The following is a 19,407-nucleotide window of genomic DNA, read 5'->3' on the forward strand; positions in this document are numbered from 1 at the left end:
AGGTACTATCAGATAGAGGCACAAACTTTATGTCTAGCTATCTGAAAGCAATGTGGAAGGAGTGTGGAGTAAACTACAAGTTTACCACCCCCTATCATCCACAGTGCAATGGGCTTGTGGAGAGATTTAACAAGACCCTTAAAGGCATGATAAAAGGATTACCAGAGAAGCTCAGGCGGAAATGGGACATTCTTTTACCTTGCCTGCTCTTTGCTTACAGAGAGGTCCCACAGAAGGGGGTTGGCTACAGCCCTTTTGAACTTTTGTTTGGCCACCCTGTGAGGGGTCCATTGTGTTTGGTGAAGGAAGGATGGGAGTTACCTCTCAAAAAGCCCAAACTAGACATAGTGGACTATGTACTTGGTCTCCGCTCCAGGATGGCTGAATACATGGAGAGAGCATCCAAAAACCTGGAGGCCAGCCAAGAATTACAAAAAGCTTGGCATGACCAAAAGGCTGTACTGGTAGAGTTCCAACCAGGACAGAAGGTGTGGGTACTGGAGCCAGTGGCCCCAGCAGCACTCCAGGACAAATGGAGTGGACCCTATCCTATCATTGAGAAAAAGGGAGAAGTCACCTACTTGGTTGACTTTGGAACCCCCAGGAGCCCTCGCAGGGTAATCCATGTAAATCGTTTGAAAGCATTTGTGGACAGGGAGGACATGAGCTTGCTCATGGCCACAGATGGGGAACAGGAGGAAGAGAGTGACCCTCTCCCAGACCTGCTTTCTCAGAACCCTGATGATGGTTCAGTTGATGGAGTAGCCTTGGCGGGCAGCCTCACTGACCAGCAACAGATGGACTGCAGACAAGTTTTGCAAGCCCACAGGCATTTGTTTTCACTCACACCCAGCCAGACTAACTGGTGTACCCATGTGGTGGACACTGGTGACAGTCTGCCTGTGAAGAATAAGATCTACAGGCAACCTGACCATGTCAGGGATTGCATCAAGGCTGAGGTGCAAAAGATGTTGGAGCTTGGAGTGATTGAGCCATCAGAGAGCCCATGGGCCAGCCCAGTAGTCCTGGTGCCAAAACCTCATACCCAAGATGGAAAGAGAGAAATGAGATTTTGCGTGGACTACAGGGGTCTCAATGCTGTCACTAGGACAGATGCTCACCCCATTCCAAGAGCAGATGAGCTCATTGACAGATTGGCTTCTGCCAAGTTTCTGAGCACATTTGATCTGACAGCTGGCTACTGGCAAATCAGACTAGCTGAGGAGTCAAAAGCCAAAACAGCATTCTCTACCCCTAGTGGACATTATCAGTTTGTGGTAATGCCCTTTGGTTTGAAGAATGCACCTGCCACTTTCCAAAGGTTGGTGAACCAAGTCCTTGCTGGGTTGGATGACTTTTGTGCAGCATATCTGGATGATATTGCTGTCTTTAGCTCCACCTGGGAGGATCACCTGATCCACCTAAAGAAAGTTTTGGAGGCCCTGCAAAAGGCAGGCCTAACTATCAAGGCTACTAAGTGCCAGATAGGGCAGAGTAAGGTTGTGTACCTGGGCCACCTAGTAGGTGGGGGTCAGGTTCAACCACTGGAGAGCAAAATCCAGACCATACAGGACTGGGCTCCTCCAGTTACCCAGACACAAGTCAGAGCCTTCTTGGGCCTGACTGGGTATTACAGGAAGTTTGTGAAAAACTATGGGTCTATAGTGACACCATTAAATGACTTGACATCCAAGAAGATGCCAAAAAAGGTTCAGTGGACAGTGAGCTGTCAAAAGGCATTTGAAGACCTGAAGAAGGCCATGTGCTCTGCACCTATCCTAAAGAGTCCTGACTACTCCAAACAGTTCATTGTACAGACAGATGCTTCTGAGTTGGGGGTGGGAGCTGTGCTCTCACAACTTAATCAAGATGGTCAAGACCAGCCCATTGCTTTCATTAGCAGGAGGCTGACCCCTAGAGAGAAACGTTGGTCAGCCATTGAGAGGGAGGCCTTTGCTGTGGTTTGGGCCCTGAAGAAGTTGAGGTCCTACTTGTTTGGAACTCACTTCCTAGTTCAGACAGACCATAAGCCCCTCTTGTGGCTCAATCAGATGAAGGGTGAAAATCCCAAACTGCTCAGGTGGTCCATTTCCCTACAGGGGATGGACTTTACAGTGGAGCACCGCCCAGGGACTGACCATGGTAATGCAGATGGTCTCTCCAGGTACTTCCACTTAGAACATGAAGACTTATCTGGTCAAGGTTAGTTTAATGTCCCTGCGTTTGGGGGGAGGGGGTTGTGTAGGAGAGTAGGGTCTGCTATCCTATGGTCACCCCAAATTTTTGCTTTTTGCTTCACTGGTTTTCGACTACTGAGGCTGTGGGCCTGCTGATCAGACCCCCAGCCTGCTGTTCTCTCACTAAATTACTGATACATGTGCTATAGGCACATAACCCAATTGGAAATGGACTCCTTGTCAGCCCCTGTATAGTGCACTATAGGTGCCCAGGGCATAGGGGCCACCAAGGCCTACCAGGGGCTGCAGCATATCGTTTGCCACCCCTGGCTGGTTCTTAAATTGACACAACTGGCTGATCACTCAGCTGGGGTAAGGTGGTGTAATCACCCCTTGCTTAGATATAGTATACCTATATCTAAACCTATATCTGGACACATATAAACCTGTGAGCCACTCCTATGGAAGGCCTCATCAATCCTGGAGGCAGAGTGCGTGGTTTCATGTGAGATGGAGCTCTAGCATGAGCTGAGCCTGTCTGCAGCTGTCGGGAACAACTCCCTAAGCTGTTTCAGGATAACGCCATACCATATACTCTTAAGTGCCTTATAATCCTCGCGGTTATATAGCATCTTTGGTTTGGCTTTATCAAAACATGTCGTGTAAGGTGTCATACGATTTGGAATACTATCCCCTCGCCAGTTCTGGCGACGGGGATAGCATTCCACCCCTCTAGAGGGGTAAGACATGTTACTTTACTTAAATGCGGCTAATTTCTAAAAGGGCCTTAGATCCACAAAATGGATGCCTCTGCCACAGACACGGGTCTGGACCCCTGCAGCTGACCGAAACTCAGCCAAATGGGGCCTGGACAAAGGGTTTCCTGTCGCAGGGGGGTTTTACCACCCTCCAGACAGGAGATAGTGGATTGTAGCAGGGAGGTCTGAAAGAAACCAGACACTGCTTGGGGCGCACAAGGCTGCCCCTTGCATGATCCGGCCAAACCGGTTCTGGGGCACTCCAGCCCTCGTGCCAGGGCGGCCTGGATCAAAGGAAAGGGGTGTATCCACCCCCTTCCTGGGTCCCACCCATAGGAGGGGACCTAGCCGGTAATCACACCCCCCAGATTCGAATAAGAGTGGGAGCAGTGCCAATGCACTTTAGATTTTCCTGAACGAAACATAAGAAACGAAACTCTGGACCCTTGGACCTCCTACTCAACGTGGAAGCCCGAAGAATCTCCCTTGTGGTCAAGGAGTGACCACCCTGTGTAAACAGGCACCATCCAGCCCTCGACGTCTACTTTGTTGCAGTTCCCGCCGGAACTCGAGCGACAGAGATCGACGAGATCAAGCTTGCCTGCCTTCCTACAGCCCGATCCACAGTCCCTGCAGAGCTGAGACCGTGGAGGCGACCGGAAGCGTGGGGCACGCCATCTTGAATTGACCACGAGACGCTGACCGTGCAGCCCACGAGTGACCCTCGAAGCTGTACACCGGGGTTTGAGAAGCCCCCACCCTGAGCCACTCTTGCACCGAAGTTCAGCCCTCCACACTCGACGAGTGCTGCGTGGGGCCCTTCTGCTCCATTTGGCTCAACGCGTTGGCCCGGTCACTTGCCAGCTGGCTAGTGGTCCCTGTGCCGACGAAACTACAAAACCGACTTGTGAATCTGGTTGCTCCAGATCTACACCAGCTCCCCTGAAAAGGAGCCCCCACTCTGACCTTCCTGGTTTGAGTGAGAAGCAATCTCCCGGTTCCGCGTGGATTACTTTTGCCAAGTGTTGTTTGCTCCAATCCTGAAGCCGACAGCGCCGACGGCGAGAGCCTGCGTGGGACAGATCGTGACCTGCTCCTGGACGTCGCAGATGCCCCAGAGCCCACGTGACAGCGGAGAGAAGCTCCTCGACGACCACCTGATTGCGCCCGACATTGCCTGGTTCCGTCCTGGTTCCACCCTGGTCACTGCTGAGTGACCCAGACTCTGTCCCCTCTGCTTTCAGGTACTTTTCGACTTGAGTCCACCCTTGGACTCCACCGGACACTTCTCTTTCACCCCGCCTGCAGCCCTTTCAGCTTCAAGCACCAAGAGCCTGCGTGACGAAACCCGACTCAACTTCGACCCTATGCACCCACTTCCTGTGGGTGAGGTAACTTTGCTCCGCCGGTGTTCCCACACTGGTACACATCTCTAGGGTCTGTGTCTTAAGTTTTGTTCCTCTAGGTTCAGCGGAAGTGTCCTTAAACTTTAACTTTACAACTTTTACGCACCATTGGTTAACATTGGTGCACGCGTGCGCTTTCCGCACTGCACCCGAATCCTGTGGGCCATTCCCGACTTCAGCATTGCTTGTCCTGACTGCTCCCAGCGATTCCCTAGGCCCTAGGCCTAACCACTGCTCGATTGGTATCTCTTATACCACTTGTTTAGTATATGGTTTGAGTGGCCCCCGCCCTCATCCATAATCGTGCAACTTTGTATGTTTAAACAGTGCTTTTGATTTAACGCTTGTACCCCTTTATTCATAAAGAATACTGGGGATTGTTTTTAGTAATAAACACATATATTTTTATAACATATACTTGTGTGGTGTCCTTTCATTTGATATTACAGGATTGTATGTGGTAAAACAGCTCGCTTAACACGACCTCTTAAGTAAAGCCTTTACGCTGCTTAGTCCATGCTACCCCTAGGATAGCTTGTCTAATAAAGTTGACTTACAACCAGACACCATAAGGGATTGTTTGGTCTGATAATCGGTGGTTCCAGAATTGGAAACATCACCTATCAGGCCAACTTCTCACAGTGCCCTTTCCTCCCTTCAGTGGTAGCAGTCTTCACAGAGCTTGGCAGCCTACCTCCGTGGAGTGGGCAAAGACGTCTGGATCCGAGGCCACCCCATTCATCTCGGCCCGTGTCAGATGCGGAGTCCGTCAGGTGCCATTTTGAAGTCAGGCAGCTCCGACGGACGATTGGCACCTGGAATTGCAGCAGGATCGTGGAATTTGGAGAGTCCTCAGCCCACAGACTTCAGGTAGGGACCCTCTTCTATGGCTGTATTCACCGAGACTCAGCGCCTCCTTCCTTGTTTAAAGTCGCGTAGACAGGAGGACCGAGCAGCCCCCTGCTGTTGGTCTGGCTCCAAATGTCTCTTGCAGATCTCCGCCTGTGCTGGCATGTGAGATGCACTCCGGTGGCCTCACGAGGGCTCGCGCTTCGCTCCGTAGGCGTGTGGCGAGGATCTCTCGGTCAGTCGCGGGCTCATCTGAACGGGTGGAAGCCCCTGGAGGATACGGACGCCATCTTGTGCCCAAGGCCGATGCCAAACAATGTCATTATTCCCCAGAACTTCGCTGTGTTCCAGGGTTCAGCCTCCTGAGTCCAGCATCCCTCACATTCACGCAGCAGGGTGTTGAGGTTTGGCGAGTTGCAATGCGGTGAAATGGGCGAGTTTCAAGCCCGACAGCGGAGCCTCAGCAGAGCACGTCCGCATGGATCATAAGTAGTGCATTGCAGGGGCGTAAGTTAAAGTTAGCTTAGGTAACTATAAATGCTGAATTTCTCTGGTTTTGTACGAGTGAATTCTGAGCCTAACTATAACACCCCTGTAACCCAGAGGTCTCCAACCTTTTCTGTAGTGAGAGCTACAGAGGATCAGTGAAAATCATCATGGGCTAATACATGTTAAATAACTCACACATTGTTACCAGAAACCCTCCCACCCAGCTCCATTGACTTTAAGCCTAATGTCCACAGAACCAGATACTATGATTTGAACAAAATACTTTGACTAGGGGCACTATGACGGGACTGGCTTGTGTGTCAGTGAGAGAGTGGTCTTTGGGGATGCACGAACATGAGTGCAACTGAATTGGATAAATGTGTATGTGTGACGGAGAGCCCATGCCATATGTACTCGTGGCACTAGAATACCTTTAGTCATATATGGCACAGTTACTTGTATAATACAAACATAAAACCCTTTTTTTTACATGGAAGAAATTTAAAGTGCAGAAAATGTTCGGCAAAAATGTTCATGATATGGAACATTTTTCTGCACTTAAACTGTATCCCACTTAAGCTAATGGCTGTATTTTTCAGTTACAAATATGGCATCATTTCTACCCGCCACTAGGAGCAAGATGTTTTGTGTAAAGGTGACACTTTAAAATTGGAAAACACTGAACTGAAGAATTAACTTTATGTTTATATGGATTCCATTAAACTCATTAATGAAATGTAATCCCACTTCCAAGTGTCACATTTACAAACACCTGGCATCCTGATCCCAGTGGCCTGTAGACACTTTGCCATATTTATAACAGAAAAATACAGCCATTTATTTGATTGGGAGCAGTTTGAAGTGAACAAACACACTTCATAAAACTTTAAGACGTAATTGGCATAATTAAAAGTAGAGAAATACATTTAAACTGAATGTTTCATAGAAATATTTTTCTTCACTTTAAATTTCTCCCATTTAATAAAAGAAGACTGTATTTATCAGTTTTGAATATGACACAGGGGCATATTCTCAAGAACGTGTGATAACCATCGCAAAAGTAACTTAACACAACTTCCAACATCGCGGGAAAATAACGTTGTATTAACGAAGCATCCTCAACATGGCGGCACCATTCAATATTGCCCAGATAATGCGTCAACTGACTGCGTTAAAATCAAGGCCACGCCGCAAAAAATGCAAAACCAAACGCAAAAAAAGCTGCGATGAGGCCAATCCCGATACAAAAATCAGTGAAAACCAGCTACAGACCTGCAATTCACACGCGTCAGGCGGGAACAATCACCATAAAACTAGAAAAAAACTGCCAAACAACAGATGTTGCTGAAACAAGTACAGGGGACAACCAGAATCCCACAAGCCCCCCGGAGGACCAGTCTAGTACCTCGGGGTCAGGGAAGGGCAAGGAGAAGAAGAGTAGGAAGAAGCGGTTCAGTCCGCAGGAAAACAGATCCTGATAACGGAGGTGGCCGAACACCATCAACAACTGTTCGTCACCTCCACTGTGTCATTGGCAACAAAAAATGGATTATGGCAGTCCATCGAGGACAAGGTGAATGCAGTCGGAGTGCTGAAGAGGACAATGGAAGGGGTCAAGAGGCGCTGGAATGAGGTCAAGCGCAAAACCAAGCTGAAACTCGCCAACAACTGGAAGGCAGCAATGCAGACTGGGGGAGGGGGGGGGGGGGAGTCCTGCGCCACAGGCAAAGCTGGACGGCATGGAGGAAATGGTGTCCACAGTCATCAGTGGAGAGACATGACCGGACACAACAGCACCTGGGTGAGTAACGGGGGCCGGAGGGAGATGGGCACAATGGCACACATGCACAATTAAGTAGAGCACATCTGCGGATAAACCATGCCCCAGACCCCAACTCCCACCAAGAGACCATTGGACCCAAGTATGCAACATTTCAGCACTGCATAAGCAGAGAAGTCAAAGGAACACCGCATGTAAGGGAGAGGGGGCAGCAAAATCAGAGCTGCAGGGGCGACTCCCCCACATGAGACACACACACAACACCCAGAGCTTATCAACACTGACAACAATGTGGTACAAACCGCAACACGTCCACAACAGAAGACAACTGGTGCCGACTGGGTGTAGACACTGGCCAATCACAAGTGGCATTGCAGGGAAATGTGAGATGATAACGCACAAGTACAAACACAATAACGTCTGTTGTCGAAATGTCCACTGTCCCCCATCAAATAGGCAGCTCCTCCCAAACAGCCATGATGTACACAGTCATGCAGTCTATATGTAAACATGTACAATGCGACAACATACATGTGGACACGTTGTTAAACTGCATCTCCCCTTCACATTGCAGGGGGACAATCAAAATCTTCTGCAGAGCAGCCCGAAGCTCTCTTCTCTGATGACGAAGAGGACTACCACAGCTTCGACTCCGACGCCCTCCAACAGCTCGTGGAGAGCATCCGCACCCCACCTCCAGGAGCTGGGCAGCCCAGCTGCAACGAGGACACCCCACCCCCTGCACAGACCACACAGCAGGCAGCACCCACCACCATGGCTGCCTCCCAGGACCCCCACAAAGAACACATGGCCTTCCAAAGCTGTGTGTTGGGGTGCCAGGAGAAGCTGGCTGAACAGGTGCGGGTGGGCTCTGACCGCATGGTAGACAAACTAGATGCCATACGTGGGTGTCTAAATGTAAATGTAAATGTGTTGGACTTGTAAAGCGCACAGCTGCCCGTAAGCGTCCCGGCACTGGAGACCGCTGGGGAACTCGTCCTGGCTTTCCCTGTGAGATGGTCCCTTCTGGGTATCTCCAAGGTGAAACAAGGCATCCCCGGCGTCTGTGGGGGGCCGTTGTAGAGATGAGGCAAGCTTAATGCCCAGAGTTGCAGAGTGGGATCCCTGGTTAGAGTAGGCACCGAGACGAGAATTGTCGAGTCCGCTGACCCTGGTCCACGACCCTGCCACGTCGGGAATTGAACCCTGGTCCCGGCCCGTTCTCTGCTTCCGGGTCTGCCGCCTCTAACCAGTGAGCCACACCACTCCACACCCCATCAGGGACAACTTACAGTTCCTAACGGACGCCCACAGTCCACCCAATCTCTCCAACGAACCATGGCTGACATCGCCAGAGTCCTGACTCAAAGACAAGAATGACTGTCTAGTCAGAGTGGCTCCAACGAGCTCGCCCGGGAGGTGGGAAACATGCGGAGGCTCATGGAGACCATGGAGCGGGCCAATGCGGAAAAAGCGGCTGCCACGGCTGCACACCAGCGAGTGGTAGCTGTGTTCCTCAATAACCTCAAAACCATTCACACAGCATTGCTGCCACAAGGCCTGGCACTGATGCATGCTGCTGCTACCACTACATCCACATCTCCGCCCCCTGAAGTATCAGTGCCACACGGTGTGCACACGTTACAACGCAACTTTTACAACGCATGACTGTTACAGCGCAATTTTTACAACGCATGATCCATTACAACGAATACCATTACAACGCATTTTTTTACAACGCATATACTTTTACAACGCATACCATTACAACGTAAGTGTAGGTAAGTAGGGTTTTTGGGTAAAGGGGTATTTTTAGGGTTCAGGGCTAGGTTAGGGTTTTTGGGTAAAGGGGTATTTTTAGGGTTCAGGGCTAGGTTTGGGTTTTTGGGTAAAGGGGTATTTTTAGGGTTCAGGGCTAGGTTTGGGTTTTTGGGTAAAGGGGTATTTTTAGGGTTCAGGGCTAGGTTTGGGTTTTTGGGTAAAGGGGTATTTTTAGGGTTCAGGGCTAGGTTTGGGTTTTTGGGCAAAGGGGTATTTTTAGGGTTCAGGACTAGGTTTGGGTTTTTGGGCAAAGGGGTATTTTTAGGGTTCAGGGCTAGGTTTGGGTTTTTGGGCAAAGGGGTATTTTTAGGGTTCAGGGCTAGGTTTGGGTTTTTGGGCAAAGGGGTATTTTTAGGGTTCAGGGCTAGGTTTGGGTTTTTGGGCAAAGGGGTATTTTTAGGGTTCAGGGCTAGGTTTGGGTTTTTGGGTAAAGGGGTATTTTTAGGGTTCACGGCTAGGTTTGGGTTTTTGGGTAAAGGGGTATTTTTAGGGTTCAGGGCTAGGTTTGGGTTTTTGGGTAAAGGGGTATTTTTAAAAATTAAATTAAATTAAAAATAATTAAATTAAATGAAAATTAAATAAAATAAAATTATATTAAATTTAATAACTTACATTTTTTAAATAAATTATATACTTACCTATACTTACGTTGTAATGGTATGCGTTGTAAAAAATGCGTTGTAATGGTATTCGTTGTAATGGATCCTGCGTTGTAAAAGCATGCGTTGTAAAAGCATGCGTTGTAATAGTATGCGTTATAACGCCATACATCCGTGCCACACAGTGCGGCAGATATTCCACCTGCGGCCCCTGAGGTGTCACTGCCACACAGTGCTTGAGACAGAACACAACCACCCACACGTGAAGCACATGGAACAGCAGAGGATGAAGAGTCCCTGCGAGACCCGGTTCCCAGCTTCCACGTCGACCACTCTAGCCGTTAGGCCACATCCTGTCATTATTATTATCCCTCGTCAGAGACTGACCCAAGAGAAGCGAGACAGAGACAGACTAGAGAGAAAAGACACTGAGAAAACTGTGACAGATGAAGAAAGCAGGAATGACAAATAACCTACAATACTGACAAAGAAGCAGGAAGTCCAGGGTGATTGGAGAGAGAGACAAAGAGCCAGGAGGTGGCCCCAAGACTTGCCAGCCCTGATAATGGGTAGCACTGTAAGGAGGCTGAATAAGAGGCGCATCTTCGGCTTTCCCATAAACCAGGTGAATACTTGTGGACAATGGCAAGTAAAGCAAAACTACTGATATCTAGCAGCAGACCAACAACATACTCAAACAAGAGACAAGCACAATGAAGAAAACACAGAATGATACACTTGAGAAAAATGGGAGAAAAAAACGCATATTTGAGCATACACAGACTAAAACAAGCTAACGAGGTACACAATTAGAAAGGTAGTCAAACATGTATAAGTATCCAGCGACACACAAACATAAACGAAGACAAAGAGAAGCACATGCTAGACAAAAATAGCACGTGAAGCCCACACATGTTGACATGACACACGTGGGTACGCAGAAAGAAGCGCACCCATGTCAGCGGACAGAAACTCCGATAAAAGTATGACACATACACAGTGTTCATAGGTATACACTCAGCACTGTGTGTGAAGCAGGCATCGTGAGCCAAGGCATGCACGCGGGAAAGTGTTTATATCCGGCAGGCAGGTTCAAACAAGCCGCACACGAGCACACACAATAGAAAAAATATTCCACAGCGGTCCTTCCCCTGGGGCTGCAGGGATCAGGCCTGCGGATCTGCCCAGTGCCCAGTGGGCGGGGAGAGGTATATGTACCTCTCTCCCCGCCCCCTCTACCCGGAAGTGACGCAGCACACCGGACCCCTGAGGGTCCCAAATACTGGGAGGCTGCCTCCTGTGCCTCTTTTGGCACTAAGGCGGCCACCTTCTTAGCGGGTCTCCTTCGTGGACCCTGGGGAGTCTGCAGAATGCCTCTGTCTACAAATGGAAACAAGCCTGAAAGTGTCCTGCACAAAAGTGAAAGCGTGCCAGCCCTACGCGGGGACAGGAGATGTGCACGTGTACGGAGGGCACATCTCCTGTCCGTACACAAGCACAGCTCCTGCCCCCCTTCACCCATCAAACCGACGACAATAGGCGAAACCTAAAAATGAACTTAAGGCTGTGAACTACTTACGGTGTCAAAGAGCTTCTGGTAGCACGCGATCGACTGGTTGGAGACACCTGCGGTATCTTTCGTTTTTTTCAGGGAATTTCTACGTTTTTTAAATTCTATTTCCTAACTATAACATCCTTGTAACCTTGTTTTTTTGTGAATTTCTAATGTTTTTTAATTTTATTTCCTAACTGAAACTTCTAACCTTTGAGGGTGAGTGCGTGTGTGAGTGCATGAGTGTCTCAGTGGGTGTGTGAGTACGTGATTAGCTCAATGGGTGGTTGAGTGTCTGAGTGGGTCAGGGTGTACCTGCATGAGAGTCTCACTGGGTGTGTGAGTAGGTGCCTGTGTATCCGATTACTACATTGGTTGATTCACAAAATAAGTTCCTAGTTCCAAATTGCAACTGCTTTTTTTGCAGCCAGAAAGTGATTCATGTCGCAGCCGGTCAGTCAGTGGGTTCTGCTCATTCTTCCCCCCCCATTTCTTCACTCTTGGGATCCCGCAGCCCTTGGCACTACAGCTCCATTTTGCCTAACATTTTTCCAGCCACCTGCTCCCTGCCCTCCTCCTCTCCAGCGCCCCTCTCAGGACCTACTTAATGGAGACTGCAGCACGGCACCCTTGAGCAGGCCCCCACCAGCTGCCCCTTGCTGCAGTCAGTGCTGCCTCCTCCTGCACTGCGGCTAAGGCTGTTCCTGCCCAGCGAAGCCCTTGGCACTACACAGCTGTTTTGCCTCCTGTTGTTCCTGCCACACACTTCTTGTTGCCTGCCTTCCCAGGCCCCTCCCAGGATCTACTTAATTGAGGCTGCAGCTCAGCCGTACCACTGGCATCCCAACGGCGTGTAAAAGTCAAGCCTGTCTGTGCCTGGACTAGACACACAGAGCCAGACAATCTGGCCCTCCGGACACCCACAGGTTCTCCACCACAGACCGCCGAGCCTTGGAGCCCAGACACCGCAACAACTGCTGCCTCACATCTCCGCGCTCCACAAAAGGACCGTTCACCTGCCACAGATGCAAGTTCACCTACAACCAATCACCTCACATCCTTGTAGAAATCTGCACCACTCGCACCTCCCCGGAACCTCCCTGATGTCGCCTGATCAACGCCAGATCACTATGCAAACATGCCTCTGAAGTCTGGGACACCATCTCCACCCTCGCACCCAACGTGAGCTTCATCAGATACATGGTTCAACCCCACTTTGGCCCCCAACACCTCCACCGTGGCGCCCAACGGCTACAAGATGAAACACCGGGACTGCACCAGCAAACTCGGAGGTGGCATCAACATCATCCACAAAGAATCAATCTGCTGCACCACCACCGAACACGAAACCATGCCGATCATCTGAATTTCCAACTCCATACTGACGACGAAACTACCATCAAAGGCACCCTCGCCTACAGACCCCCAGGACCACGAACCGGCCTCTGAGACACCATCATAGACTTCAAGGCCACCCTCGCCATTGAATCTAAGAACTACATCCTCCTCTGAGATCTCAACTTCTACCTGGACGACTCCACAGACACGAACTCTGCCAACCTCCTGGAACAAAAGAACAACATCGTCTCACCCAGCTGGTCACAGACATCATACAGAGAAGGACACACACTAGATCCTATCTTCACATCCAGCAAAAGATACGCATACAGCCATACCACAGAACTCACCTGGTCCGATCACTCCATCACCGGACCACCTCGCACCCCCCCAACTCTCCCAGCACCTCTTCCCACAGCTGAACCAACTCATCAGAAAAACGAGGAAAAAGGCGATTGAAGACAGAATCTCCACTCATGCAAGCAACAGCAAGGAACTCTTCAGCATCATCAAGGAGTTCGCCCAACCCACCAGCGAGTCTACCGACATCCCTCCCTCACAAGACCTCTGCGACAAACTCAGCATCTTTTTCCACCACAAAATCAAGAGCATCTACGACAACTTTGACGAAGACAACCAACACACTGAACCCTCACCAACCACCCCGGACACCCTGAAGCCAGCGATCGACAACTAGACAGCCCTCACCACCGAAGACACACTGAAGACGATGAAGTCAATCCACTCCGGCCCCCCACGGAATCCTTGCGCCCCACCACATTTTCAACAGAGCTGCCGACACCATCGCACCCATGCTCTGCCACACCATCAACCACTCCCTGGCAATCGCCTCATTCGCTAACATCTGGAAACACGTTGAGATCAACCCCCTCCTGAAGAAACTCTTGGCGGATCCCACCATCCTCAAAAACTACAGACCCATCTCCCTGCTCCCGTTCCCAGCTAAAGTCATTGAGAAAGCCATCAAGAGCCAACTCACCACATTCATCAAAGAGCACAACATCCTCGACTCCGCCTAATCGGCTTCAGAAAAAAAGCCACAGTACCTAAACCGCCCTCATAGCCGCAACAGACGACATCCGTATCTTACTGGACAAAGGAGAAACAGCAGCCCTCATCCTCCTCAACCTTTCAGCGGCGTTCGACACAGTCTCTCACTGCACCCTAATATACAGACTCCACGACGCTGGGATCCAAGACAAGGCCCTCGAGTGGATCCACTCCTTCCTCTCTGGCAGAACGCAGAGGGTCAGACTCCCCGCTTTTGTCTCGCACCCTACACCTACCACCTGCTGATTCCCCCAGAGGTCCTCTCTCAACCCTACGTTCTTCAACGTCTACATGGCTCCGCTCCCCATCATCAGAACCTACGGACTCAACATTGTGTCATACCTAGACGACACCCAACACATCCTCTTCCTATCCAACAAACCCAACACCACCAGACACAATTTCGAGAATGCATGGAAGCCGTCGCCAAATGGATGAAAAACAGCTGCCTACAACTAAACACCAATAAAATGGAAGTACTCATAATGGACCCAAACCCCGACGGCTGGAATGAAACCTGGTGGCCCCCTGCCCTCAGAAGCCCGCCCACCCCCACGGACCACGCACGCAACCTGGGAATCATCCTGGACTCAGAGCTCAAAATGGACCGCCAGATCAACTCCGTCTCGTCCTCCTGCTTCCACACCCTCCGTCTCCTATGTAAGTCCTTCAAATGGATCCCCCTCAAACACAGAAAGACCGCCACTCACGCCCTGGTCACCAGCAGGCTCGACTACGACAACGCACTCTATGCCGGAATAAACAAAACCGCCGCAAGACTGGTCCTCGACCTGCCAAGACACTGCCACATCTCCCAACACCTGCGCACACTCCACTGGAACCTGCAACCTCCCTGCCCCCCAGTGCCTTGAGACCCTTACGGGTGAGTAGTGCGCTTAACACACACCTGATTGATTTGATTGATTGAAGCAAAGTGACACAGAACTAATGGACAGACGCCGGCAACACCACCCAGCTCAACAACGCAATCAACCTAAAACAGGCAGTCGGGAACTTCAACACCTGGATAACCAACGCCTCCGACTGAGTCCCCCATTAAACCAGCCAAAGCTCGCAGATCCAACAAACAAGCCACGAAAAGAGGAGGAAAATGGAGGTCACAGAGTACTTGTGGGACTGAACATTCTTTTGGTTATTGTGATGTTTTTGGATTCTATTAAGCTTTTAATGGACACTGCACAGAAGTGGCAAATAAAGATTATTATGCAAAATGCTAACCTCCTTGTCTTCAATAAAATCTCGATTCTTTATACAGTAAACCTTTTAGAACCCTAATTCTCAACCCACAAGCCTGCATCAAATTCACCCCGGATGAGTTCGCTACTGATATTCTGTGCATATATGCCTGCATTAGACACACCCCTAAGTTGGCTGCTTAAATTCGGCACCAGATACACCCCTAAGATAAGTTACAGCCACATACCTGAATAGATAAGCCTCCGCATGAGTTGGCAGCTGACATTAATTGGCTGCTTAGATTTGTGTACCCAGAAACCTGCATTACATACACCCCTGATGAGTTGGCTGCTCAGATTCTGTGCCTATCGCCTGTATTCAGGTGCATCCTTGGATGAGTGGGTACCTCGAATTTCCTTTAACAATCATATTCTAAATAAAGCTTACTTGTGAGACCAGCGATGTGTTCTGTTTCCGCAGCACCAGTGGGGTCACTGAAATACAACCCATCCTCATGTTTGATGCTGAATGAGACAACTGGTTCTGTTTCGATAGGCCCTGTTAAGAAATATAAATATCAATTTGGAAGTTAGCAAAAGTATTGGTTAGGACAAAGGCGATAGCCTGGGTGGTATAACAGATAAGTGGGCATGCATAAACATTTTTGCATATGTTTTAGCGGCACCATTTGTGTCCTTTGATTGATGAAAAGAATTGTCTTTGGCACTCAGAAATTTGCACAACATTCCAAAATGACTGCATCATGATAATGCATGTGCTAGAGTGCTAATCTACAATTGCACAAATTCAGCCATCAATTCTGGCATGTGATTTTGACTATCATGAAGTTTAGTGACAATGTCATCTACAATAGAACTTAAGAGAGGTCAAGTTGGCGTCTGCCGGGTCGGACGTGTGAGCAGCAGCTCCTGGTTTCCCCCCTGTAAAGTTTACTCACAGCTCTGAGCGCGGTTGATATATATACCTGGCATCTCGGGTTTTCTCTGTTCTATTGTCTTGTAGCTTTGGACGTCTCACCGTAATTGTTGACTGTTTTTGGGTGTTCCTGCTCGTGATTTGGAGACCTGGAAGACTTGGTGGGACAGGAACGGTCTCTTTCTAGGCGTCAGTGGTTTCTGACAATCTCAGGTGGAGGTGTGTTCGTGACATCTCTGGATATGCCCTGCCTCACAATGCCGCCAGAATCTGCTAGAGGAGGAAAATTGCGGGCAGCAGGAGACGCTGACGGATTAGGTAGAGGCTGTTCTGGGCTCAGAGTGCATTGCAATGCTAGGATTTACCAGGTGGGGTACCCACCAAACTGGATAAATCGTATAAAGGAAAGGGAGGTGAGCAGGGGAGGGGAGGAAAAAAATACTGCAGCTGTTTTATGCCTACGAACAGCAGGAAATCTGTATTTCTGCATGGCTCAGTACAGGTTAATACGAAACAGCCTGAGGCAGTCCTACATGCTCAAGGCAACGATGGCTCTCTGATAGAAAAAAACTTGTCAGGGGAGCTGAGTCTAGTGGAGAAAATGGGCCAAAATGCATCTAAGTGGATTTACGAAAAGGAGGTGGGGACTGGTAACACGTTGGGAAGTGTGGAAAATTAAAGTATATTCACCCCGGTCCCTGGGAGTACTAATGTAGCCAACATATGTCATACAGATCTCCAGGAACTAACAGTTGATATACAATTGGCTCCTCCTTTGGGCTCACCCGCAGGTGGAGGGACATCAAAGGTTACCAGGGTCGCTGTGGGGGCAGAAAAATCGTCTAATAATTCTCACAATGCCGGGAAAGAAAGTGACCCTGGGAAAAGTTCTTCTCACTGTCCGACCCCTCTGACTCATCAGATGACGATATCGATGCGGCCTCCAGAGCACGCTCAGGAGGGGAATCGTCTGGCAGTGGTGGCAGCGAGGGCAGTAGTATGCAGTTTGAAGGGGAAGTCAGTTGTTATTCAGATACTGGCCCAATGACTGTACGGAAAAAACTGGCAACCACAGCAACAAAGGGACTAATAGATGATGTAGAAACTCTGTCAAGGGGTCATTATCCTTTGACAGGGTCAATGTCGGAGAACGGGGCTAATGCTGTAGGGCAAGCCTTATTGGAAAAACCAGATGAAGAGATTTCTCTAGCGGTCATCTATCAAGGAATTCTGGACCATAGAGCAGAGACTCGCATGGAGAGTCAGAAGACACAAGGTGCTTCTCGGAAATTGCAAAATTCAGTTAGGCGAATTGCTAAATCGTGTACTGAGTTTGTATAGAGGATTAACGTAGCAGAGGCATTGATATCGACCCTTCAGGAACTTGCAACCCAGTAAACCATAAATTAATCTATACGGGCACATAAAGAGGACACAAAATGGAAACTTGCTGATCTGGAGAACTGCCTGCTGAGGAATAACTTAAGAATTCTGGGCATACCGGAGGAGTGGGAGGGGCTGGACACTCGGAAATTTGTGGTGTACCTTTCTACAGAGACCATCCCTGATCTAGCGATGTGGAATTGGGATTTAGAATTCCAGAGAGCACACCGATTCCCATTTAAACAGCAGTCTGCAAGAGCGGGGCAAACTGCTATTAAGCCTAGAGCTATTTTGATTTGTTTAAACAACTTTCTGGCCCGTCAGGCATTATATGATCTAGCGCGTCCAGATAGGAAACGCTCAGGGAAGAGTTTGCAATTTTTTGTTAGGCCAGATTTCTGCCACCAAACGGTGGAAAGACGATGCAACTACGTCAACTAATCGCTCCATTCCAAGCTAAAGGGGCCCAGGCTTTTTCTATTAACCCTGCAACGTTAAAAATAGTGTACAAAGAGGAGTTGTGCTTTTTCACGTCTGTGGTGCAAGCAAAGGAATATTTGGGTTCATTGTAGGCTCATTGCAGTGGGTGTGTTATATTTTTGCAGTATTAAGGACCCTACTCGATGTTTAGAAATCTAAATATTGTTTCGGTTTTTTCTTCTCTGTTCTGGGGTGGGTAGGGTACCTGAACTGTGGGCGGGTACCCCGGATAGCATGGGAGCTTTCCATCATATGGGACTATGAGTCCTGTGGCTTCTTTTGTGGGGAAAGGTGGAGGGGAGGGTGTTTTGGGAGGTGGGTGGATGGTGGCTGTACAGGATTGGGCACGTCGGGGTGGGGCAGAGGTGGCGTGATGGGTTGTGGGGGTTATTTGGGAGAAAAGATCAATTCACAACATGAGGAAGTTAGAGGGAGTCTTGTCAGGTATATGCAGCAGCAGTGACACCCGTTGGATCAAGGTTTTTTTAGAGATGGGGTAGGCTAGCGCTTCGGGGATACACATTTGTTCATTTAATGTATGTGGACTGAATAGTAGGGGAAAAAGGCTGCAGGTGGTGACTGACTTGCATTTAATGAAACCTGATATTCTATGTATACAGAAAACACATGTACCATGGAGTAAACGGAGGGTTTTGACTGAGATTGAGATTTCTTTAATAGTAAGTACCTCACAGGCTACGACAAACAGGGGAGTTGCCATCTTGGCGAAACACGGGATTCGCGCTACAGGGATGACATTGGCTGACAAGCATGGTAGGTGGGCTATCGCGGAATGTGTTGTAGGTGCAGCCAAGGTTGTGCTATGTTCAGTTTATGGTTCGAATTTAGATGAAGAAGCATTTCTGGATGGATTAAACTTAGAACTTGCACGTTGGCCGACTCCACTGTTCTTTTGCGGGACATTTACATTCTTTTGGGTTACCAATATTCGTAGCTGACCTTTAATAATTATAAGGGGAGGAAACAAAAGGTTTTTAGAGCACTGCAACGGTTATTGGCGGATCACGGACTAGTGGACGTGTGGCACACTTTGAAATATCCAGATCCAGGATATACATTATATTCACATTCACATAATAAGCTGGTCAGCTTAGATTATTTTTTTGACCTCATGGGCGCTTACAGCTGGGGCTAGGATACAGGTGTGGCAACGGATTACAGCTTATCATGGTCTGCAGCTGTTTGATATTTCGGCCATTACTCGAATTACGTTGGTAAGCTCCTTCTCTTTTGATAGGAAGTGTTGCTGGATACTCAGTTTGTGAATCATGTTAAAACTTGGTTAGTGCACTTTCCGGATATCAATAGAGAGTCAGCTTCCAGGCCTATGGTTGGGATGCTTTAAAAGCTGGGCTTCGTGTGGGAAGTTATCAGCTATGGACCTTTCAGACATAGGAAACTTAAACTTGAAATGCACGCATTGGTGGATGACCTTCGAACGGTAGAGGAGGGACTTATGCAAGGGATATCCGCTGGAGCTCCCGTAGATTTACTACAAACCATGATCGCTCGCTGCAAGTCTAAAATTAATTTGGTGTGGAGTAAGGCAA

At 49.0% G+C, this 19,407-nt stretch overlaps 1 protein-coding gene across 1 annotated transcript in view; it reads right to left on the bottom strand.

Annotated features, from left to right (window-relative positions):
- LOC144826116 (uncharacterized) overlaps positions 1-19,407 on the bottom strand; it is a 155,264-nt gene that overhangs the window by 69,084 nt on the left and 66,773 nt on the right. Inside the window, exon 4 of the mRNA XM_078684517.1 lies at positions 15,485-15,595. Within this exon, the coding sequence (XP_078540643.1) occupies positions 15,485-15,595 (111 nt within the window). The remainder of the gene's footprint in view (positions 1-15,484; positions 15,596-19,407) is intronic.

This window comes from Lissotriton helveticus, chromosome 3_2 (genome assembly GCF_964261635.1).
Source record: "Lissotriton helveticus chromosome 3_2, aLisHel1.1, whole genome shotgun sequence".
Classification (NCBI taxonomy): domain Eukaryota; kingdom Metazoa; phylum Chordata; class Amphibia; order Caudata; family Salamandridae; genus Lissotriton; species Lissotriton helveticus.